The 18,677-nt window shown below is 42.0% G+C and overlaps 1 protein-coding gene across 1 annotated transcript in view; it reads right to left on the reverse strand.

The window, feature by feature from the left end:
* Nucleotides 1-1,088: 1,088 nt before the first annotated feature.
* LOC112415810 (S phase cyclin A-associated protein in the endoplasmic reticulum-like) overlaps nucleotides 1,089-18,677 on the reverse strand; it is a gene marked incomplete at its 5' end in the record, with an annotated part of 224,280 nt that continues 206,691 nt past the window's right edge. The window contains 3 exons of the mRNA XM_024768976.1: nucleotides 1,089-1,465; nucleotides 3,754-3,805; nucleotides 7,588-7,779. Coding sequence (XP_024624744.1) covers nucleotides 1,362-1,465; nucleotides 3,754-3,805; nucleotides 7,588-7,779 — 348 coding nt within the window. The remainder of the gene's footprint in view (nucleotides 1,466-3,753; nucleotides 3,806-7,587; nucleotides 7,780-18,677) is intronic.

Genomic DNA, 18,677 nt, shown 5'->3' on the forward strand with positions numbered 1-18,677 from the left:
GGGAGGGTCCGGGGTCCTGGGTCGGGCGCCCCGGGCCGAGTCGCCGCCGAGCCCTGGGAGCGGGCTCCGCCGAGGCGGCAGGGACTTCCCGAGAGTCGGTCCCACTGGCCTCGGAGCCGCCGTCCCCGCCCCGAGGCCAGCCGGGCTTCGGCCCCGCAGCCCGAGCGCGGAAGACGCCGGGTCCCGGGCGGCGGAAGTACAGAGCGCACTGGGATGCGTTCGCTTTTTCTTTTTTTTCGTTTGAAATTGGATCTATTTTCTGTTTGCAAAGGAGTAAAAACAGCATATACAAAACTCGGCAGCCTTGTGAGGCTCCAAAAAGAAGGGTCCTGAACATTAGGTAGCTAAATTTGCTTTCAACAATCCGATGAAACTTCTGTATTTTCCAGTCCCCTCCGCCTCCAGTCTTGAATCTGATACTATTAAAACCATTTTTTCCCCCCCGATCAGATCTTTCTTCTTGGTAATGTTTGATCCTTATCTGACAGAAATTATTACCAATGTCACTCAGTGACCGGCTTAGCACTGACCGTTGGCTTAAGGTGGAGAACCGATGAGAACAAGATATGAAAAGGTCAACATCTCCTGGCAGACACTCCTCCGTGCACAGGAGTTGAAAACTTCAATTCAAAGCCCTTGTGACCGTCTGTTTTATTTTTACTTCGGTTTTCATTGCAGTTATTTGAGAAAATACTTTAGGGTGATTCACTATGGTTGATCTTTTTGGATCCCTAATTTTTATTCTGGAGAATTTCAGTTCAGCGATGCTATTTCTATAGGAGACTCTCAGTATTGGCCGCTAGGAAAGTTTAAGCAGACCAACGAATATAATGCTTTAAATTCATTTCAAATGGCCCCCAAAACATATTATGTAATTAGAATGTAAAACTGTTATGAACACCTTTTACTCAAACCTATAAAAGGGAAATTTAGAGCAGGTTAACTTTTAGTAAGTCTTTAATTAAGATACTTCCGGAGTTGGAATTAACGTTTTTCTTTCAGATTTGTATTGCTTTAACAAGAAAAGTCATCATTGCAAACAGAATAAGTTATTTTATTACAAGAACAAAACAGACTTGCTAATTCTATGTCTAATTTTACCCACATTACAAATGCAAAGTATATATTATCATAGGATGTAAGTTACCAAACTCCAAAATGTTGTGCATAAGTGAAATAAACTCAACTTGCAGAATTAGAAAGAACAGTAAAGTATCTACAGTCTTTATAAATAGTGCAAAGTATATACCATATCTACAGAGTATAAACATGTGAAAATGAACTTCTTGAGGAACAGTTAGAATGTTTGATCAGTTTAAAATATTAATGAGGGTACTCAAATATACAACCAACCAAAACATTTATTTTTTCTCTTTTTTTAAGAAAAACTGTCGAGCTTCTTCCCAGGCCTGCTGAGGAAATCTGTTAGCCAGCTCAAGATAGTCTTGGGAACCAAGGCATTTTCCTGAGAGAGAAAAAAAAGAAGAGTAAAATTAAAAAGAGTTAAATTCTTCAAAATGTAAGAAATGAAAATTATTTTGATATCTGAGTACAAAATGGAGACTTACTCTTCAAGTAAATCATGATGCAAATTTAAGTAAAGGTAACTGATCTATATCTATTATAGTATAAAATATATAATATATATTTTAATCACAATCTATTTCATGCTTCTAACCTATTCAGACATTAACCCCTATGTAAAACATTGTGAAAAACATTGTTTTTGGACTCTGGAGTAAGAAAATAAGTAAATAAGTATGGTAAACAACATAAAGTGACAGTCATGTATTCCATCCTTAAGTTAGCCTTGAAAGGCTAAATCTGTATGTAAACTTTACCGTTATTTTCTAAAATAGTCTATTTAATCTAAAACATGATTTTAGTTTAAACATAACTTTAAAAATGCTCCAGTCTGCCACTCAGTCACCTAACAAAGCAGAGGGACCTTGTCAGGAGCCTTACTGGCTCTTGAAACAAACGATCTCCTGGCCAGCCAGTCATCTAGCAGCGAGTATTTGAAAAACAGAATTCTTCCTCAGCAATAAGAATGTGGTGCTGCCAGGAGCTGCTTTACACTTAGAACTTAGAGGTTCACCTGGGCAATGAACTCAACATCTTGAAACGTCTTGAAACATTTTGGGGGGATTTAATCTAAGCAAAAGGGGAACAGATGTCCAAGGTGCAAACTGGCAACTTAGTGTGGCATCATCATTTTTTAAAATCAAGTAAGCATATTATGAGCTGTCACCAGTAGAGTGATGACTTTTTCTAAGCAAAGCAGAGAACAGTTCCCTATTTGTTGGTTTGTGGATTAACCCATAGTAAATCCACATTGGGGAAAGCATGAAAGCCAGAGAAGATGGTCCCTTGGAAAAGGAAAGAAGGTTGAAACCAAGCAGACAGAGTCAGCCCCTGGGACTTCGCCTGCCAGATAGGCAGCAAATTGTGACTCATCCTTACGTCAGGAGAAAGAGGAAGAAAAAAGAATGTCTATACTTCTTACTGGCAAAAAAATTGCTGTACAATTAAAAAATAAATTAAAAAATACATTAGAAGATTTTTCTAGGCATTTTCATAAATTCAAAATTTAAAACATTGTTTTATAAGACATAGTAACAAATTATGCTGATTTCTCTCTAGCCTCCAACAGCTTAAAAAAAAATGCTGTCACTGAGTCAGGGCAGAAGTGAACTTGCACACTCATGCAGGCTTAGACAAATGGTACCAACTATGATGTTGACTTGAATTTCTAAAAAGGGGCATAGCTTTCTATTTACTTCTCTGAGTGCCTGAATCAATAAAACATGACATTTTTTCATATTGTTACAGTTTTAGTTATATTCTCTTTTACGTACTTTTCAACACCTGCCCACTATAAATAATATGTGTGTGTGAGACAGACAGACAGACACACACACCCCAGGGTGCCCTCCCCTTCTCCCAAGGAAAGGCTACTGAATGGGTGCCCCATAGGGTTTTGCTGGGAGTAGACCTCTGGCCACTTTAAAGACTATCAAACTAATGGAAGAATTGGGGAAAATCTGGATTAAGGTCTCATTAATCAGAGATGCTGTCACGAGAGCCAGACAAAGAGCAACTTGTACTTCTCAATTACAGTGTGGGTAGCAGAATATTTCAAAAAGTAAATATGCACTTTAAAATTCTACATCTCAGCTCTGATCACAGGACTCACCTCAGCAGGAATGCTATAGGGAAAAAAAACCTTGTAAATCTTTTGGCCCCTGAAATGTGCTGTGCTCATCTTATGGCTTTTTCATCATGTAGAACAATTTTACACTTTTATTTTCAATAAAAAATTCAAGTACTTGAATTTAGGGGGATGTATGGGCTACTACCAATGACGATTTTATTCTGAACATGGAACCAAATGTATGTGATTTCAGCATTTATGTGATAATGTAGGCCAATATTAATGATCTGATTGTCTCTTGTATTGCAAAGTAGCTCTTTAGTAATTATTCGCCATTTATTATACCTTGCATGAGGTGAGTATAAATTACATAAAGACGTTTTGTGGTTTTCTTTTACTTCCATAGATTTCTCTGTATATTCTGATGTACTCATGCTTGATGACAAAATCAATTTCTTTATTCCCTGAAATATATTTGGTATCCGAATCTCAAATATTTTAGGTGATGTAATAAACTGATTTCTCTAACAGTTTCAGAGGGTTGAGTGAGAAATGTCCAGCTAACAAACACATGACATTTAATTTCAACAGAGACGTACCTTTGGGCTGATAAGACTGGGTATCTGCCTGACCCGGAGTCTGTGCAAAATCCTGTGTGAAACGAGAAAAGTGTTTTTTTAATACCAATGCTTTGGACAGAGAATTTTGCTGAGCGTGGCTTTAAAAATGCTTCTGGATTCTGAGGCAACTATTTTTTTTTAACATCTTTTTTTTTTTTTTTGGAGTACGCGGGCCACTCACTGTTGTGGCCTCTCCTGTTGCGGAGCACAGGCTCCGGACGCGCAGGCCCAGCGGCCATGGCTCACGGGCCCAGCCACTCCGCAGCATGTGGGATATTCCCGGACTGGGGCACGAACCCATGTCCCTGCATCAGCAGGCGGACTCTCAACCACTGCGCCACCAGGGAAGCCCTTTTTTAACATCTTTACTGGAGTATGATTGCTTTACAGTGTTGTGTTAATTTCTGCTGTATAACAAAGTGTGTCAGCTATACGTATACATATATCCCCATAACCCCTCCCTCTTGCGCCTCCCTCCCACCCTCCCTATCCCCCCGCTCTAGGTGGTCACAAAGCACTGAGCTGATCTCCCTGTGCTATGCGGCTGCTTCCCACTAGCTATCTATTTTACATTTGGTAGTGTATATATGTCAATGCTACTCTCTCACTTTGTCCCAGCTTACCCTTCCCCCTCCCTGTGTCCTCAAGTCCATTCTCTATGTCTCCATCTTTATTCCTGTCCTGCCCCTAGGTTCATCAGAACCATTTTTTTTTTTTAGATTCCATATATATGTGTTAGCATACGGTATTGTTTTTCTCTTTCTGACCTCCTTCACTCTGTATGACAGGCTCTAGGTCCATCCACCTTACTACAAGTAACTTATTTTCGTTTCTTTTTATGGCTGAGTAATAGTCCATTGTATATATGTGCCACATCTTCTTTACCCATTCATCTTTCAATGGACACTTAGGTTGGTTCCATGTCCTGGCTATTGTAAATAGTGCTGCAATGAACATTGTGGTACATGTCTCTTTTTGAATTATGGTTTTCTCAGGGTATATGCCCAGTAGTGGGACTGCTGGGTCGAATGGTAGTTCTATTTTTAGTTTTTTAAGGAACCTCCATACTGTTCTCCATAGTGGCTGTATCAATTTACATTCCCACCAACAGTGTAAGAGGGTTCCCTTTTCTCCACACCCTGAGGCAACTATTTTTGCATGAATAGTTTGGAGCCCAAATATAAAAGCTGAAGAAACTGACATTATGTAATTCAGGTTCTCATACGTTTAAATTAAATAATGATGACTCAAATCTTGCTAAGTATCACCAGGGGCCAGGTTGTTGCCTCCTGTGGAAAGTACAACTTTGTTTTATATCTAACAAACTGAATTCTTTAGCCAAATACTGTCTTAAAATATTGATAGATTTTTAACATTTTAAAAAGCACAAGTATAAAAGCCCTTAACGTATTCTGCAGCTATATCTTTTTTAAATTGAAGTATAATTGACATACAGTATCGTATTAGTTTCAGGTGTGCATCATAGTGATTCTGTATTCATATACATCCCAAAATGGTCACCATATGTCTAGTTATCATCTGTCACCATACAAGTTATTATATTACTCACTATATTTCCTATGCTGTACATTATGTTCCCATGACATTTATTTTATAGTTGCAAGTCTGTACCTCTTAATTCTCTTCACCTATTTTGCCCACCTCCTACCTCCCCATGCCTCTTTCCCAACCACCAGTGTGTTCTCTGTATCTATGAGTCTGTTTCTGTTTTGTTATGTTTGCTTGTTTTTTATATTCCACATATAAGTGAAACCATATGGTAAAATTGCCTTTCTCTGTCTGACTTATTTCATGTAGCATAATACTCTTTAGGTCCATCCATTCTGCAGCTAAATCTTAAAGTCTAGTAATTTTACTCTTAGATGGAACATGAAAAATGTCATCTATAATATGTAAAGTTTCAGGAACCTAGGACAAACTACTAGCTCTTATTTTAAATATAATTTTCTAGTAACTATTAATCATCTAACACAGGGGACCTTGAAGAACCATTTTATAAACTAAAATCCAATGTATTTTCATTCCCTTGAGCACAGTTATTTATAGAAAAAAACCAAACTTGATTTAACTCCAGCAATCTAAAGTGCTATCCCAAATAAGCATTATAAGAAATTTCTGTAGTATTTATAAAATCTGTGTGCTAAAATAAAATGTATGTTAAATGTGTTACATTTACATTAAATTACATTTAATTGTGTGTTAACTGTAATGGAGGAGAGTTGAATTAGAAGTACTCCGAGATCAACACCAGATGAAAATAATATATATGATCCTTACTTCAGATTCTTATACCATTTATAGTTTTATAAATTGTCTTCCAAGCAGTTGAAAATGTAAGAGACTAAGTTGGTACAGATGCAAAATTGTCTTTGCTCAACAATCACTCTCTTGGTTCAACAATCACTGTCCTGGTTGAGGCCTCTCAGCTCATGCCATGAAAAACTGCATATCACCTCCCTGGCAGTCCCTGTCCCCCTTTCTTGCCTTACTTTTCTCCACAGCACTTAGTACCATCTGACATGCTATTTATTTTACTTATTTATTTGTTTTTTGTTTTGACTCCCCCCATTCTAATGAAAGACCCTTAAAGGAGGGAATTTGTATCTGTGTTATTTGCAGCTGTATTTCCAGTGCCTAGAGCAGTGCCCAGCACACCGAGGGCACTAAAAAATTAGTGAATGAAAGAAAGAATGAATTTTAAGATCACAGTCTTAAAATTCTCTGTAACATATTTTCTGTTTAAATTTAATCCTAAGGCTGTAAGAATATCTGAAGAATCCTAAATGTTAATATGAAAATTCATTAAGATTTTAATTATTAATCACAAGATGTTCTTTGAAAAATCTGTACCCTACCTATAGATCTGAATAGCTTTGAAAAAATTTTCAGAAATTGGAATCCAGACTCAAACAGAACAATTAAGCCGAAAATAAAACATTTCTAAACAATTGATCTAGTATGTTTATTAACTGATCATCTAATAGAGGATAGTTTAAGAAATGTAAACCACCGATTGCCATCTAAGGTGAAGAAGGCTTGGGGGACTCTTTAGCCATCCCAGCCAGCTGGGCACAGTTACACCCTTTCAAAAGTGATATTCGTATATTAGCCAGAATAAGGAACAATAACAATACAGAGCTCTGCTTTCTGTTTCATTATTATGAACAGAAAACACTGTCTATTAATCACATGTGCATCATGGAACAAAAACAGATTGGTTTTAGGGTGGAACATTTGAAGGAAAATGGAAGATTCTGATTCCAGTCCTACAGAATTTAACTGGATCAGAAAAATATAAGGCCATACTTAAAAGTTTTAGATTTAAGAAAAAGCAACGTAACAGATTTTTATTATACACACACAGGCTGTGTGTATTTATTTATTTAAAAATTTACTTTAAATATTTATTTAAAAATTTACAAATAAACTGACATTTTAATTGATCTTTCTTCAGCAATCATAACCTTTTCCCTATAAATAGACAAAAAGCAAGAGGAATTAACAGTTAAAGCCTTAAAGAAGTCTTTTATAAAACATTTCCTTAGTGCAGGCTTACCATTTCATTAACTGGAAAAATACCCTTTTCTTGAAATCCTCCAAGTAGAAATGATACAACACCCAAACCCCAGTTTTACTATCATGATATTTTAGAAATTAATTTCAAGCACAGAAATATGTGAAATTTTTAAAAGGTAGCGTGGATGGCAAGAATAAACAGCTGGTTCGCTTTGACTTTTCAATTGCATTAGCTTACACACAGAGCCAGAGAATTAGGCATAACACAGAAGGTACCTGAATGAACGTGGCCAGTAGAACACAGCTCATCTCCTGCTCCAGAATGATCTTGTTCTGAAGATTGTTGTAACAAGCAGCGATAAGTGAAGGGAACAGCACTTTGATCAGCCGTGGGTCACTGAAATACTGGAAGGGCAACTGGCAAAGCTTCTGCAGCACCGTGGGGTGGCGGCCGGACTGCACGATGACCTGAAACAGAGCAGGAACCCCAGGTCAGCTGCCAAAAAGCCCCGGGCTGCCTGCCCTGTGTCCCCCTTCCCCGGCCAGTAGTGCCAGTAAGAACCATGGAGAACATGCTGAATAAGTGTAAGGAGGAAAGAAAAAGACTCCTAAACTCCTTACCAGAGCTTAACTTAAGTGATATTTGAAAGGAGCAGAAAAGAAAGAAATCTCATTTCCTAAGGGAAAAGATTCCAAAAGTTCTGCACCCATTTAAAAATTCTTATAATCCACGAGGAATCACGCATTTATCATGGAGAGAGGGTGTCTGTGAAATGGGTTTGGGATACACACTGCTTTAACAGAGTGCCCCACCCTTCACTCTTCCCCTTAAAGCAAAACAGCCATATTCCTTAAAACCTGCAAAGAGCTCACTCACAAGAAAGATACCCTTTCCTATAGTCCTGCCCACTAACCTAGCTCACGGAATATATTGAACACAGATAGATCTATTCTGTATGCAGACAAACCCTTGGAAAGAAAAGCGGATTGTAAAGGGAATCGAACAGTTTCAGCAAACACAGGCTCCAAAAGTTCCTTCCTCCGATCCATACAGCTTATCTATGTTTCCATCAGTGCCACTGAGTCTAAAAGGAGAATTGTTTAGATAAATGAGACTGTTGTCTTGAAGCAGTCTAGGTTTACAACTGTGTACATTTTAAGAAATGGGGCAATGCAATTAATGGGCTTGCAGGGAAGCCCTCCTAACTTACTCCCTAGGCCTACATGATAAACTAAGAAATGTCAAAATCAGATCTGTTTCAAGTAACCTTGATTAGACTGTTCTAATATAAAAGAGCTGGGTGACCCAAAGCCCACTTCTTGGTATAGGAGGAAGCTCACGGAAGGTTAGGAACACTGTAAAATCTAAGGTCAAGACCGTAAATTGTACTTGGAAAAACACAGTTTTACAGGTACACACCCAGACAGGACTGCATTCAAATTAAAACCAGAAGGACAGAATGAAACAGCAGAGGCAGGAGAAACATAAATTACAGGGATTTACAAGTTTTCAAAGTACTTTTAACAATACTTTAAGAACACACTCTCAGAGGATAATGCAGTTTGGTTTAAGAAGAAAATCAACAAAGTAATAGTTCACATATTTTAGTTCAATAGCTAAAATGACATCAAAAACCTTTAGAGAAGGTTGATAGGGACTTGTTAATACCTTCCAATCCAGCAGGAATTTTAAAGACTTGCAGTGTGACAATTCAGCACATGGCTATATGCTGCCATTTCTGACACTGGCTGAGAAAAAGATGCCCTATCATCCACTTTATTGATAAAGCATTTGCTTAAATCTTTATTTTAATTATTAGCCCCACATTTTGTAGCACAGCCAAATGATCATCACTTTAGAATTTATAATGACACCATTATTAGAAGTCTCTTTTCTCCCTTTGGACAAAAATTAAGAACAAGTTTTTTCTTTGGAACTTCACTGTTAAAATGCTATTATTGGAAGACTCACCGATTGAAAAGACATTAAACTGGACAGTCTGGCTAGCACAGGCACAATGTTAACTCAAAGATGACAACTCCTGGTTCCTGGTAAATTAGCCCAGAACATGAGAGCTTAACCATAACTTATTCCACCTGGACTCCTGACTCTGGCTGGGGTAAGGCAGAGCCCCTTGGGGGTCAGTCCCCTCTGGGAACAGGGCTGGCTATCAGTTGCCTGTTGAAAAAGTGAGTTTACAGAGGTCACCAGCAGTGTAGTGAGATGACCTGCCAGAGGCCACTAGCTTTAAGTCCTGAGACTGCAGAAGACACAAATGGAGGCAGGCAGTTTGGTTACTGTGGGGTAAGGAGTTCTACCCACAGGACTTACTATGACAGGACTCAACCAGATTATAGGTAAGGGGTCCAGTCCGTGAGAGCCACACCCCTTGGCTTGACTGTGAGCCAGAGTAGGACATGTAGTTGTCACTGTCCCTCAAATCACACTTCAGACATTGTGGGGAGACAGGATTAGGAGACCCCGGAAGTGGCCAACCTGTAGTACTGAGACTCAGCTGGCGAGACTCCTGGATAATTCAGGTGGGCTCTTGGCACAGAGCAATGGCGGTTTGATGTCATGAGCACAGCTAAACAGTCATCTGAATTAGGCTACACTTCCTGTAGGGGCAGGGAAGCAAGGCTGGGATGCAAACAGCCTGACCTCAATGCTCAGGGCCTTGGGTACCAGGAGAGAGTTTCCTGAGGGGCTTTTGACAGATTAGGGGATGAAGGCATCATTCAGTTTTATTTCATCCACTCACTCCCAGGCCTTAGGGGGTAGGTCAAATGTCACCTTGGACTACTTAAGCTTTCCAAAATCAGTAGAAAGTCAATAGAGTGTCATCACGGGACATGAAGTTCTTGCTGAATGAAAGAAACGTACATAAGAGAAATCTCAGACATACAATATGATGTAAATATGTCTCTCTATATGCCTTCCTCATGGAGCTGCAACTAAATCAATAACTGCTGGTCTGTCACCTTTGTCCAGATAAAGGGTTGCCAATCAGGCCTAAGGCGGTACTAGCCTGAATCTGGCCAGGCCACCTGCCCTTCCTTTCAGGACACACAGGCCAACACAAATATAAAGAAGCTTTTCACAGAGCCCCTTTCCAGAGTACTGCACCAAGGGAAGGATGTGACCTGCCTGTAGATTTCTTTGGTGGCCACAGTCATCAGAGACCGTAGGTAGGGAGCTGGTGTGGCCTCAGTAGTAATGAGAAACCTCCTCTCAAACATGATGTCCATTTTCAGATGCAGAGTAGGGCTCCAAGGAAACCAAGGGAATTTCTAGCAACATTCAGATCAAAAGAGACTGAAACTGAATTTGCCTCTTGCTCTTAGGTGTGATTCTAAAATAGGTACTAACTTAAGAAGAACTAGGAGATCTGAGTTCCTGCCTTCACTCTAGTCACCAACTAGTTGTGTGACCTAAGCAATAGCTCAGTTGCTTTGGGTTTTAATTTTTTAAAAAGTATACTTTTCATTGAAGTATAACACACACACCCATTAAGTTAATAGCTTGATTTTTCACGAAGTGAACTTAACCTGTGTCGCCAGCATACAAATAAAGAAAGAGAACACGACCAAGGGTTCTGGGTCTTTAATACACTCTTTCTCACTGAAAATTAGATTCCTGCATTTTGAATTTAAGACAAGTCACAGAAACTACTTGACTGTAGTAGAACATAAGATCTCTCTTATGTTCTTAGCACTTCGAGGCCTTCTTGGATTCAGTCTCTATCAATCATTCTCTGGAGAGAATTCTCCTTTGGTCTTCTAAGCAAAGGCCAGTGGGCCTAATTCCTCAGTCACTGAAGAAAGACACCTTTTACCCAAATGCCCTGGCATTCACCACCTTTTTCTTTGGTATCATTGGCAAGGGGTTGGGAGAGGGAGTAGGGAGAGGGTAAGAGAGGAAGTGGGAGAGAGACGCTCACTTCCTTTTCTTTTTGGAACTATCAACAATTCTGGGAAGAAGGGGCTTTAGAAATAGGAAAGTTGCATGCTGCCAACGTGTGCTATAGCCTGTGGAAAGAGGGCCAAGAGAATCTGAATGCTGGCATTAAAAAGGCATCTGGGAAAAAAAATAAAAATAAAAGGAATCTGGAGTAGACAAGTGGACACGTTGATTCTTTCATCTGTTGATCCCTGACTACCCACTAAGCCTTCTGGCTCCAGTCTTTGTACTTCCTACCAAGTGAAGCATAATCTGGGTACACTGAGTGAGAGAGCCAGAAGAGAGCTCTAAATTCAGAGGACGTTTGCTGAGTGCCGCCTGTGTGCCAAATGCTGTCGGGGACATGGACAGGAATCAAGGTTTAGCTCTCAGGGAGATGAAGTATGTCCACAGTAGAAAATGATGCAAAGGAGCCTGGGTCATCAGAGAGGGAAGGATAAGGTACTAGGGGACCCCTCACCTCCTTCCTTAGGCAAGAAAGGCTGCACTAAGAGGGTGGGCTGGACCTTCAAGGCTAGATCAGATTTGAGCACCGAGAATTGTAGGTGGAGGAATTTTAGGTGGAGAGAAGAAACGCCTAGGTTCAATAACCAGCCTGTCTTTGTCTGCCCAGGCTGCCATTACAAAATACTATAGACTAGGTGTCTTAAATGACAGAAATTTATTTTTGAACAGTTCAGGAGCCTGGAAGTCTGAGATCAGAGTGCAGCATGGTTGGGTTCTGGTGAGCGCTCTCTTCCTGGTTTGCAGACTTGACGCCTCAGTGTGTCCTCATGTGGCCTTTCCTTAGTGAGTGCACATGGAAAGAGAGATCTCTCTCTTCCTCTTCTTATAAGGCCACCAATCCTATCACATTAGGACCCCACCCTCATGACCTCGTTTAACCTTAATTAACTCTTAAAAGCCCTATCTCCAAGTACAGTCACATATGAATTTTGGGGGGATACAATTCAATCCATAGCTCAGGTCTGATTCCTCATCACCCCTGGCCAGAATAAAGTTTCATTAGCAGGCTACCCTCACTAACCAGGTGGATTTTAGAAGTGACTGGGTCAGTTGTCTCTCAGTGGGCATAAGCCATGAATCTGCAGGCTCAAAGGTGCTTGGTGTTAGGTAGCCCTGGGCTCTAGGCCTGGCTCTGATCAGTTAACCAGTTTGAGCCTCAGTGTTCTTTCAATAAAATAGAGGTAGATGGCAGCCTTCAGGGTTTACATGAGGATCAAATGAGACAGTGTCCGTGACCACAATGCATTAATAAAAAACAATGTTAGTTATGAGCGTTTGGTTAGCTCACCAGCTCTGCTGCTCTGAGTCTTCTCCTGCCGGATATGGCTTCCCTACACTTGCAGGACCAGAAGTCCCCTCCCAGCGTTAGCCCTAATGAATGCTTTCCATCATCCCACCCCCATCTCTCCATAAGGGCTGCTCATTAGAACAGGGCATCTGGCAGCAGCAGGCCCTGCTCTGGCCGGGACTCATCAGCAAGCTTCATGCCACCTGGAAAGCCATTGTGGCGGCCTCTCCCTGGCCCTGTCTGCACAGGAGACAGCTATGCAAACAGTGCTGGGGATGCAGCTAGGATCTCGTGGTGGTGGGGTAGGAAGTGCATTCTGAAGGCTCTGAAAAGAAAATCCTAGCATAAGTACGATCCAAGAAATGCAGGTAGTGGTACAGAGAAACAGTCTTAGCTTACTCTGTGTGTGTGTGTTTTGAGCCTGTTGTGCTAGACTTGTCAATCTGAAGACAGAGCAGGAAGGGCCAAAGCTAATAGGCTGGTGTTGTGGCCTCCTGATTCAGACCCAGGAGGAGCTTCCCTCCAAGCGCTTGAGGAAATCCTTAAGCCCAGGAAGTCTTCCCAGGTAGCACAGCCTGAGAATGCCTCTCCTTTTCAACCCAAAGACAAGGCAGCAGCTATTACATATTTAAGTGTGTGTAGCTTAATTCCTAGTTCCAGAAGGGCAGGAACTGTATCTTTTACTCTTCTGTCCTCCATTGCTCTGTTACAGGGCTAGGCACATCAAAGTTACTGGAATGAATGAATCAAAGTGACAGAGGGTCCCTACTTAACAAATTCTTCTGTGCCTTACCTTGGGGGAGAATCATACCACAATCTCTTCTCATGAGGTATAGATGCCGTTTTCTGACTCAGGGGCCTCAATGGTCTCCACATCATGTTGCCTTAAGTCTGTATAGCTAGTCCCTTGTCATAGACTGAATGTTTGCATCCCCCCCACTCCAATTCTTTTTTTTTTTTTTTTTTTTTTTTTTTGGTACGCGAGGGTATATGCCCAGTAGTGGGACTGCTGGGTCGAATGGTAGTTCTATTTTTAGTTTTTTAAGGAACCTCCATACTGTTCTCCATAGTGGCTGTATCAATTTACATTCCCACCAACAGTGTAAGAGGGTTCCCTTTTCTCCACACCCTGAGGCAACTATTTTTGCATGAATAGTTTGGAGCCCAAATATAAAAGCTGAAGAAACTGACATTATGTAATTCAGGTTCTCATACGTTTAAATTAAATAATGATGACTCAAATCTTGCTAAGTATCACCAGGGGCCAGGTTGTTGCCTCCTGTGGAAAGTACAACTTTGTTTTATATCTAACAAACTGAATTCTTTAGCCAAATACTGTCTTAAAATATTGATAGATTTTTAACATTTTAAAAAGCACAAGTATAAAAGCCCTTAACGTATTCTGCAGCTATATCTTTTTTAAATTGAAGTATAATTGACATACAGTATCGTATTAGTTTCAGGTGTGCATCATAGTGATTCTGTATTCATATACATCCCAAAATGGTCACCATATGTCTAGTTATCATCTGTCACCATACAAGTTATTATATTACTCACTATATTTCCTATGCTGTACATTATGTTCCCATGACATTTATTTTATAGTTGCAAGTCTGTACCTCTTAATTCTCTTCACCTATTTTGCCCACCTCCTACCTCCCCATGCCTCTTTCCCAACCACCAGTGTGTTCTCTGTATCTATGAGTCTGTTTCTGTTTTGTTATGTTTGCTTGTTTTAAAGGGAAGCCCACACCAATTCTTATGTTGAAATCCTAACCCTCATGTGATGGCATCAGGAGGTGGGGGCCTTTGGGAGGTGATTAGATCATGAGGGTGGAGCCCTCATGAATGGGATTAATACCCTTATAAAAGAGACCCCAGAGGGCTCTCTAGTCCTCTTTCTGCCATGTGAGGATACGATGAGAAGTTGGTAGTCTGTAACCTGGAAGAGGGCCCTCCTCAGAACCTGAACAGGCTGGCACCCTGACCTTGGACTTCCAGCTTCCAGAACTGTGAGAAACAAATTTCTATTGTTTATAAGCTACCCAGTCTATGGAACTTTGTTATTGCAGCCCGAACTAAGACATCCCTAAAGAATGGATTTTGTGATGCTCTGTCTCCTATTCTAGAAGGAAGTTGGGCTTGAGATCCTCAGCATCCTAGGCACAAACTCAGGGCTCCCTGGCCTGGTTATAAAGAGAGGTCTGGAAAAAATCCTCCTCCTTTGTGGGTGGTGGGTGACACTGGTCTCTCACTTGATGTGAAAGAATCCAAAATCTTCTAGGATATCACGTTGCCAGAACCTCAGCAACACCCAACACAACAGAAAGCCTGTCACTGGCGGAGACATTACTCAACAGTCTATAAAGCCCCTTTCCCTACATTGTCTGAGTCTCTAAACACCCTGTGAGGTGGGCAGACAGGGATGACTATACTCTTTTATAAGAAGAGATCTAATGCTCAGAAAGTTTGAAAGACTTGTCGCAGGTCCGCCAGCCAGTCACTTATGGAGCTGGGCCTGGAAAACTCTTACGACTGACTGCTGGCTTTTCTCTCACCGCTCAGGCCTGTCCAGGTCTATCAGACACTCATGATGCTGCCCCTTACTAGGCAGAGGGGCTCTCTGTCACCTGAGCTCATTCCAATGACTGGCTGCCAGCCAGCTTCTCGCACAACTTTGCCAGCCCAGATGAAGATGAGGATGACATACTGTCATTCTAAACAGACTAAACCAACTGACATATACAGATTAAACCAACACAAAAGGCCTTTCTTCAAAACCCTATATTCTGTTTGGCTAGCTATCAAATAACCAGTTCTCTGCTATGGGCTGTGCTGTGCTAAGGGCTTGTCTCAAATGATCAGACCTAAGAACTTGAAAGAGAGGAACGGTTGGCAATGGGGCTAGATTCTCAGGAGTGAACTGTTGGAACATGTGACTCCGAAACGAGGGCCCTCTTGTGATGGTTATGTAGTCAGCTGCCTTCTGGGTTTTGAGTGCCTGCAAATCTGGTCTTACATTTTTGAAACAACTGCTATCATCTATAATATATTTATAATGTTAATCCTTGGTATGACCTGAATAGTTTTTCCCAACAGTTAAATTTAAAGAAGAAGAAAAGGGAAGTGGAGGTAGGCTATTGAGTAGTTCTAAGTCTGGTCAAGAAATGCAGTCGGCCTGGGGAGAGTTTGCAGATTTCACACCTGTGAAATGACAACTGCTGTATTCACTTCAAAGATCCCAAGGAGAGTGGCTAGGAAGGCCTATGGAGACTCTATCATGTTATGTAAATGGAAAACAGACCGATTCTCCTCACCCAGAAGGCCCCCGTCCTCCAACTGTGACCACCTGGAACGCAGCCAAGAACCAGGCAGTGAGCAGGCAGACCGCTGAGCAGACAAATCAATTCATTCATCAAAAATCTACTGAGCATCTACTCTGGCCAAGTGCTGTGTTAGGCTCAGGGAGAGGGGTAGTGAATGAGTCAGACACACCCTTGCCCTCATAGAGTGCCCAGTCTTTCTACAAAACTGATGTCAATTATTCACAGCAAAGTTCTGCAAGCTCCAACTCAGTCTACCAATTCACATTTCAGAAGCAAGTCTAACAAAGTGGATTGGAATCAGCAAATTAGGAGACTGCTGGAGATAGATAAACTGACAACAGGAAGAAGCATCTGCTGACACGAATAAGTGACGGGTGGGAATTAAAATTATTTCAAGAATAAATAAGAATTCAAAAAGTTGCCTGGAACCATTTAGTATATAAATAGTTGGTCTTGAGTGCATTAATGTACTGTAGTAAAATATCATATTATAACTCATTACCTTTTCTTAGTACTCTACACTTTAAAAATTTGCTTCACAGAGAGGCTTCCGGGAAGATGGTGGAAGAGTAAGATGCGAAGATCACCTTCCGCCCCACAGATACACCAGAAATACATCTACACGTGGAATAACTCCTACAGAACCCCTACTGAATGCTGGCAGAAGACTTCAGACCTCCCAAAAGGCAAGAAACCCCCCACGTACCTGGGTAGGGCAAAAGGAAAAAGAATAAACAGAGACAAAAGGATAGGGACGGGACCTGCACCAGTGGGTGGGAGCTGTGAAGGAGGAAAGGTTTCCACACACTAGGAAGCCCCTTTGCGGGCGGAGACTGCGGGTGGCGGAGGCGGAAGCTTCGGTGCCGCAGTGGAGAGCACAGTAACACGGATGCGGGGGTCAAAGCGGAGAGATACCCGAATAGAGGATCGGTGCCGACCAGCACTCACCAGCCCGAGAGGCTTGTCTGCTCCCGCGCTGGGGTGGGCGGGGCTGGGAGCTGAGGCTCGGGCTTCGGTCAGAGGCAGGGAGAGGACTGGGGTTGGCGGCGTGAACACAGCCTGCAGGGGGTTAGTGCGCCACGGCTGGCCGGGAGGGAGTCCGGGGAAAAGTCTGGACCTGCCGAAGAGGCAAGGTTCCCTCTTTGTTTCCTGGTGCGCGAGGAGAGGGGATTAAGAACGCTGCTTAAAGGAGCTCCAGAGACGGGCGCGAGCCGCGGCTAAAAGCGCGGACCCCAGCGACGAGCATGAGATGCTAAGGCTGCTGCTGCCGCCACCAAGAAGCCTGTGTCCGAGCACAGGTCACTATCCACACCCTCCTTCAGGGGAGCCTGTGCAGCCAGCCACTGCCAGGGTCCCGGGATCCAGGGACAACTTCCCCGGGAGAATGCACGGCGCGCCTCAGGCTGGTGCAACGTCATGATGGCCTCTGCCGCCGCATGCTCACCCCGCACTCCGTACCCCTCCCTCCCCCCAGCCTGAGTGAGCCAGGGTTCCCAAAACAGCTGCTCCTTTAACCCCATCCTGTCTGAGCAAAGAACAGATGCCCTCCGGCGACCTACATGCAGAGGCGGGGCCAAATCCAAAGCTGAGCCCCTGTGAGCTGTGAGAACAAAGAAGAGAAAGGGAAATCTCTCCCAGCAGCCTCAGAAACAGTGGATTAAAGCTCCACAATCAATCTGATGTACGCTGCATCTGTGGAATACAAGAAGAGACAAAGAATCATCCCAAATTAAGGAGATGGACTTTGAGAGCAAGATTTATGATTCTTTCCCCTTTTCCTCTTTTTTGTGAGTGCGTTATGTGTATGCTTCTGTGTGAGATTTTGTCTGTATAGCTTTGCTTCCACCATTTGTCCGAGGGTTCTATCTGTCCGTTTTTCAAAAAAATTTTTCTTAATAATTACTTTTTATTTTAATTATTTTATTTTACTTTATCTTCGTTCTTTCTTTCCTTCCTTCCCTCCTTTAGACAACGGATCATCACAAATTGAGGAGGTGGACTTTGAGAGCAAGATTTATGATTTTTTCCCCTTTTCCTCTTTTTGTGAGTGTGTATGTGTATGCTTCTATGTGAGATTTTGTCTGTATAGTTTTGCTTCCACCATTTGTCCTAGGGCTCTATCCGTCCATTGTTTTTTTTCTCTTAATAATAATTTTTTTACTTTAATAACTTTATTGTTTTATCTTACTTTATTTTACTTTATCTTCTTTCTTTCTCTTTTTCTTCCTTCCATCCTTTCTTCCTTCCTCCCTCCCTCCCTCCTTTCCTCCCTCCTTTCTTTCTTTCTTTCTACTTCTACTAAGTGTTTCTTTCTACTTTTTCTCCCTTTTATTCTGAGCCGTGTGGATGAAAGGCTCTTGGTGCTGCAGCCAGGAGTCAGTGCTGTGCCTCTGAGGTGGGAGAGCCAACGTCAGGACACTGGTCCACAAGAGACCTCCCAGCTCCACATAATATCAAACGGCGAAAATTTCCCAGAGATCTCCATCTCAACACCAGCACCCAGCTTCACTCAATGGACAGCAAGCAACAGTGCTGAACATCCTATGCCAAACAACTAGCAAGACAGGAACACAACCCCACCCATTAGCAGAGAGGCTGCCTAAAATCAAAAGTCCACAGATACCCCAAAACACACCACCAGACGTGGCCCTGCCCACCAGAAAGACAAGATCCAGCCTCATCCACCAGAACACAGGCACTAGTCCCCTCCACCAGGAAGCCTACACAACCCACTGAACCAACCTTAGCCACTGGGGACAGACACCAAAAACAACGGGAACTA

This window comes from Neophocaena asiaeorientalis, unplaced genomic scaffold, assembly GCF_003031525.2.
Source record: "Neophocaena asiaeorientalis asiaeorientalis breed wild unplaced genomic scaffold, Neophocaena_asiaeorientalis_V1.1 scaffold879, whole genome shotgun sequence".
NCBI classification, from domain to species: Eukaryota; Metazoa; Chordata; class Mammalia; order Artiodactyla; family Phocoenidae; genus Neophocaena; species Neophocaena asiaeorientalis.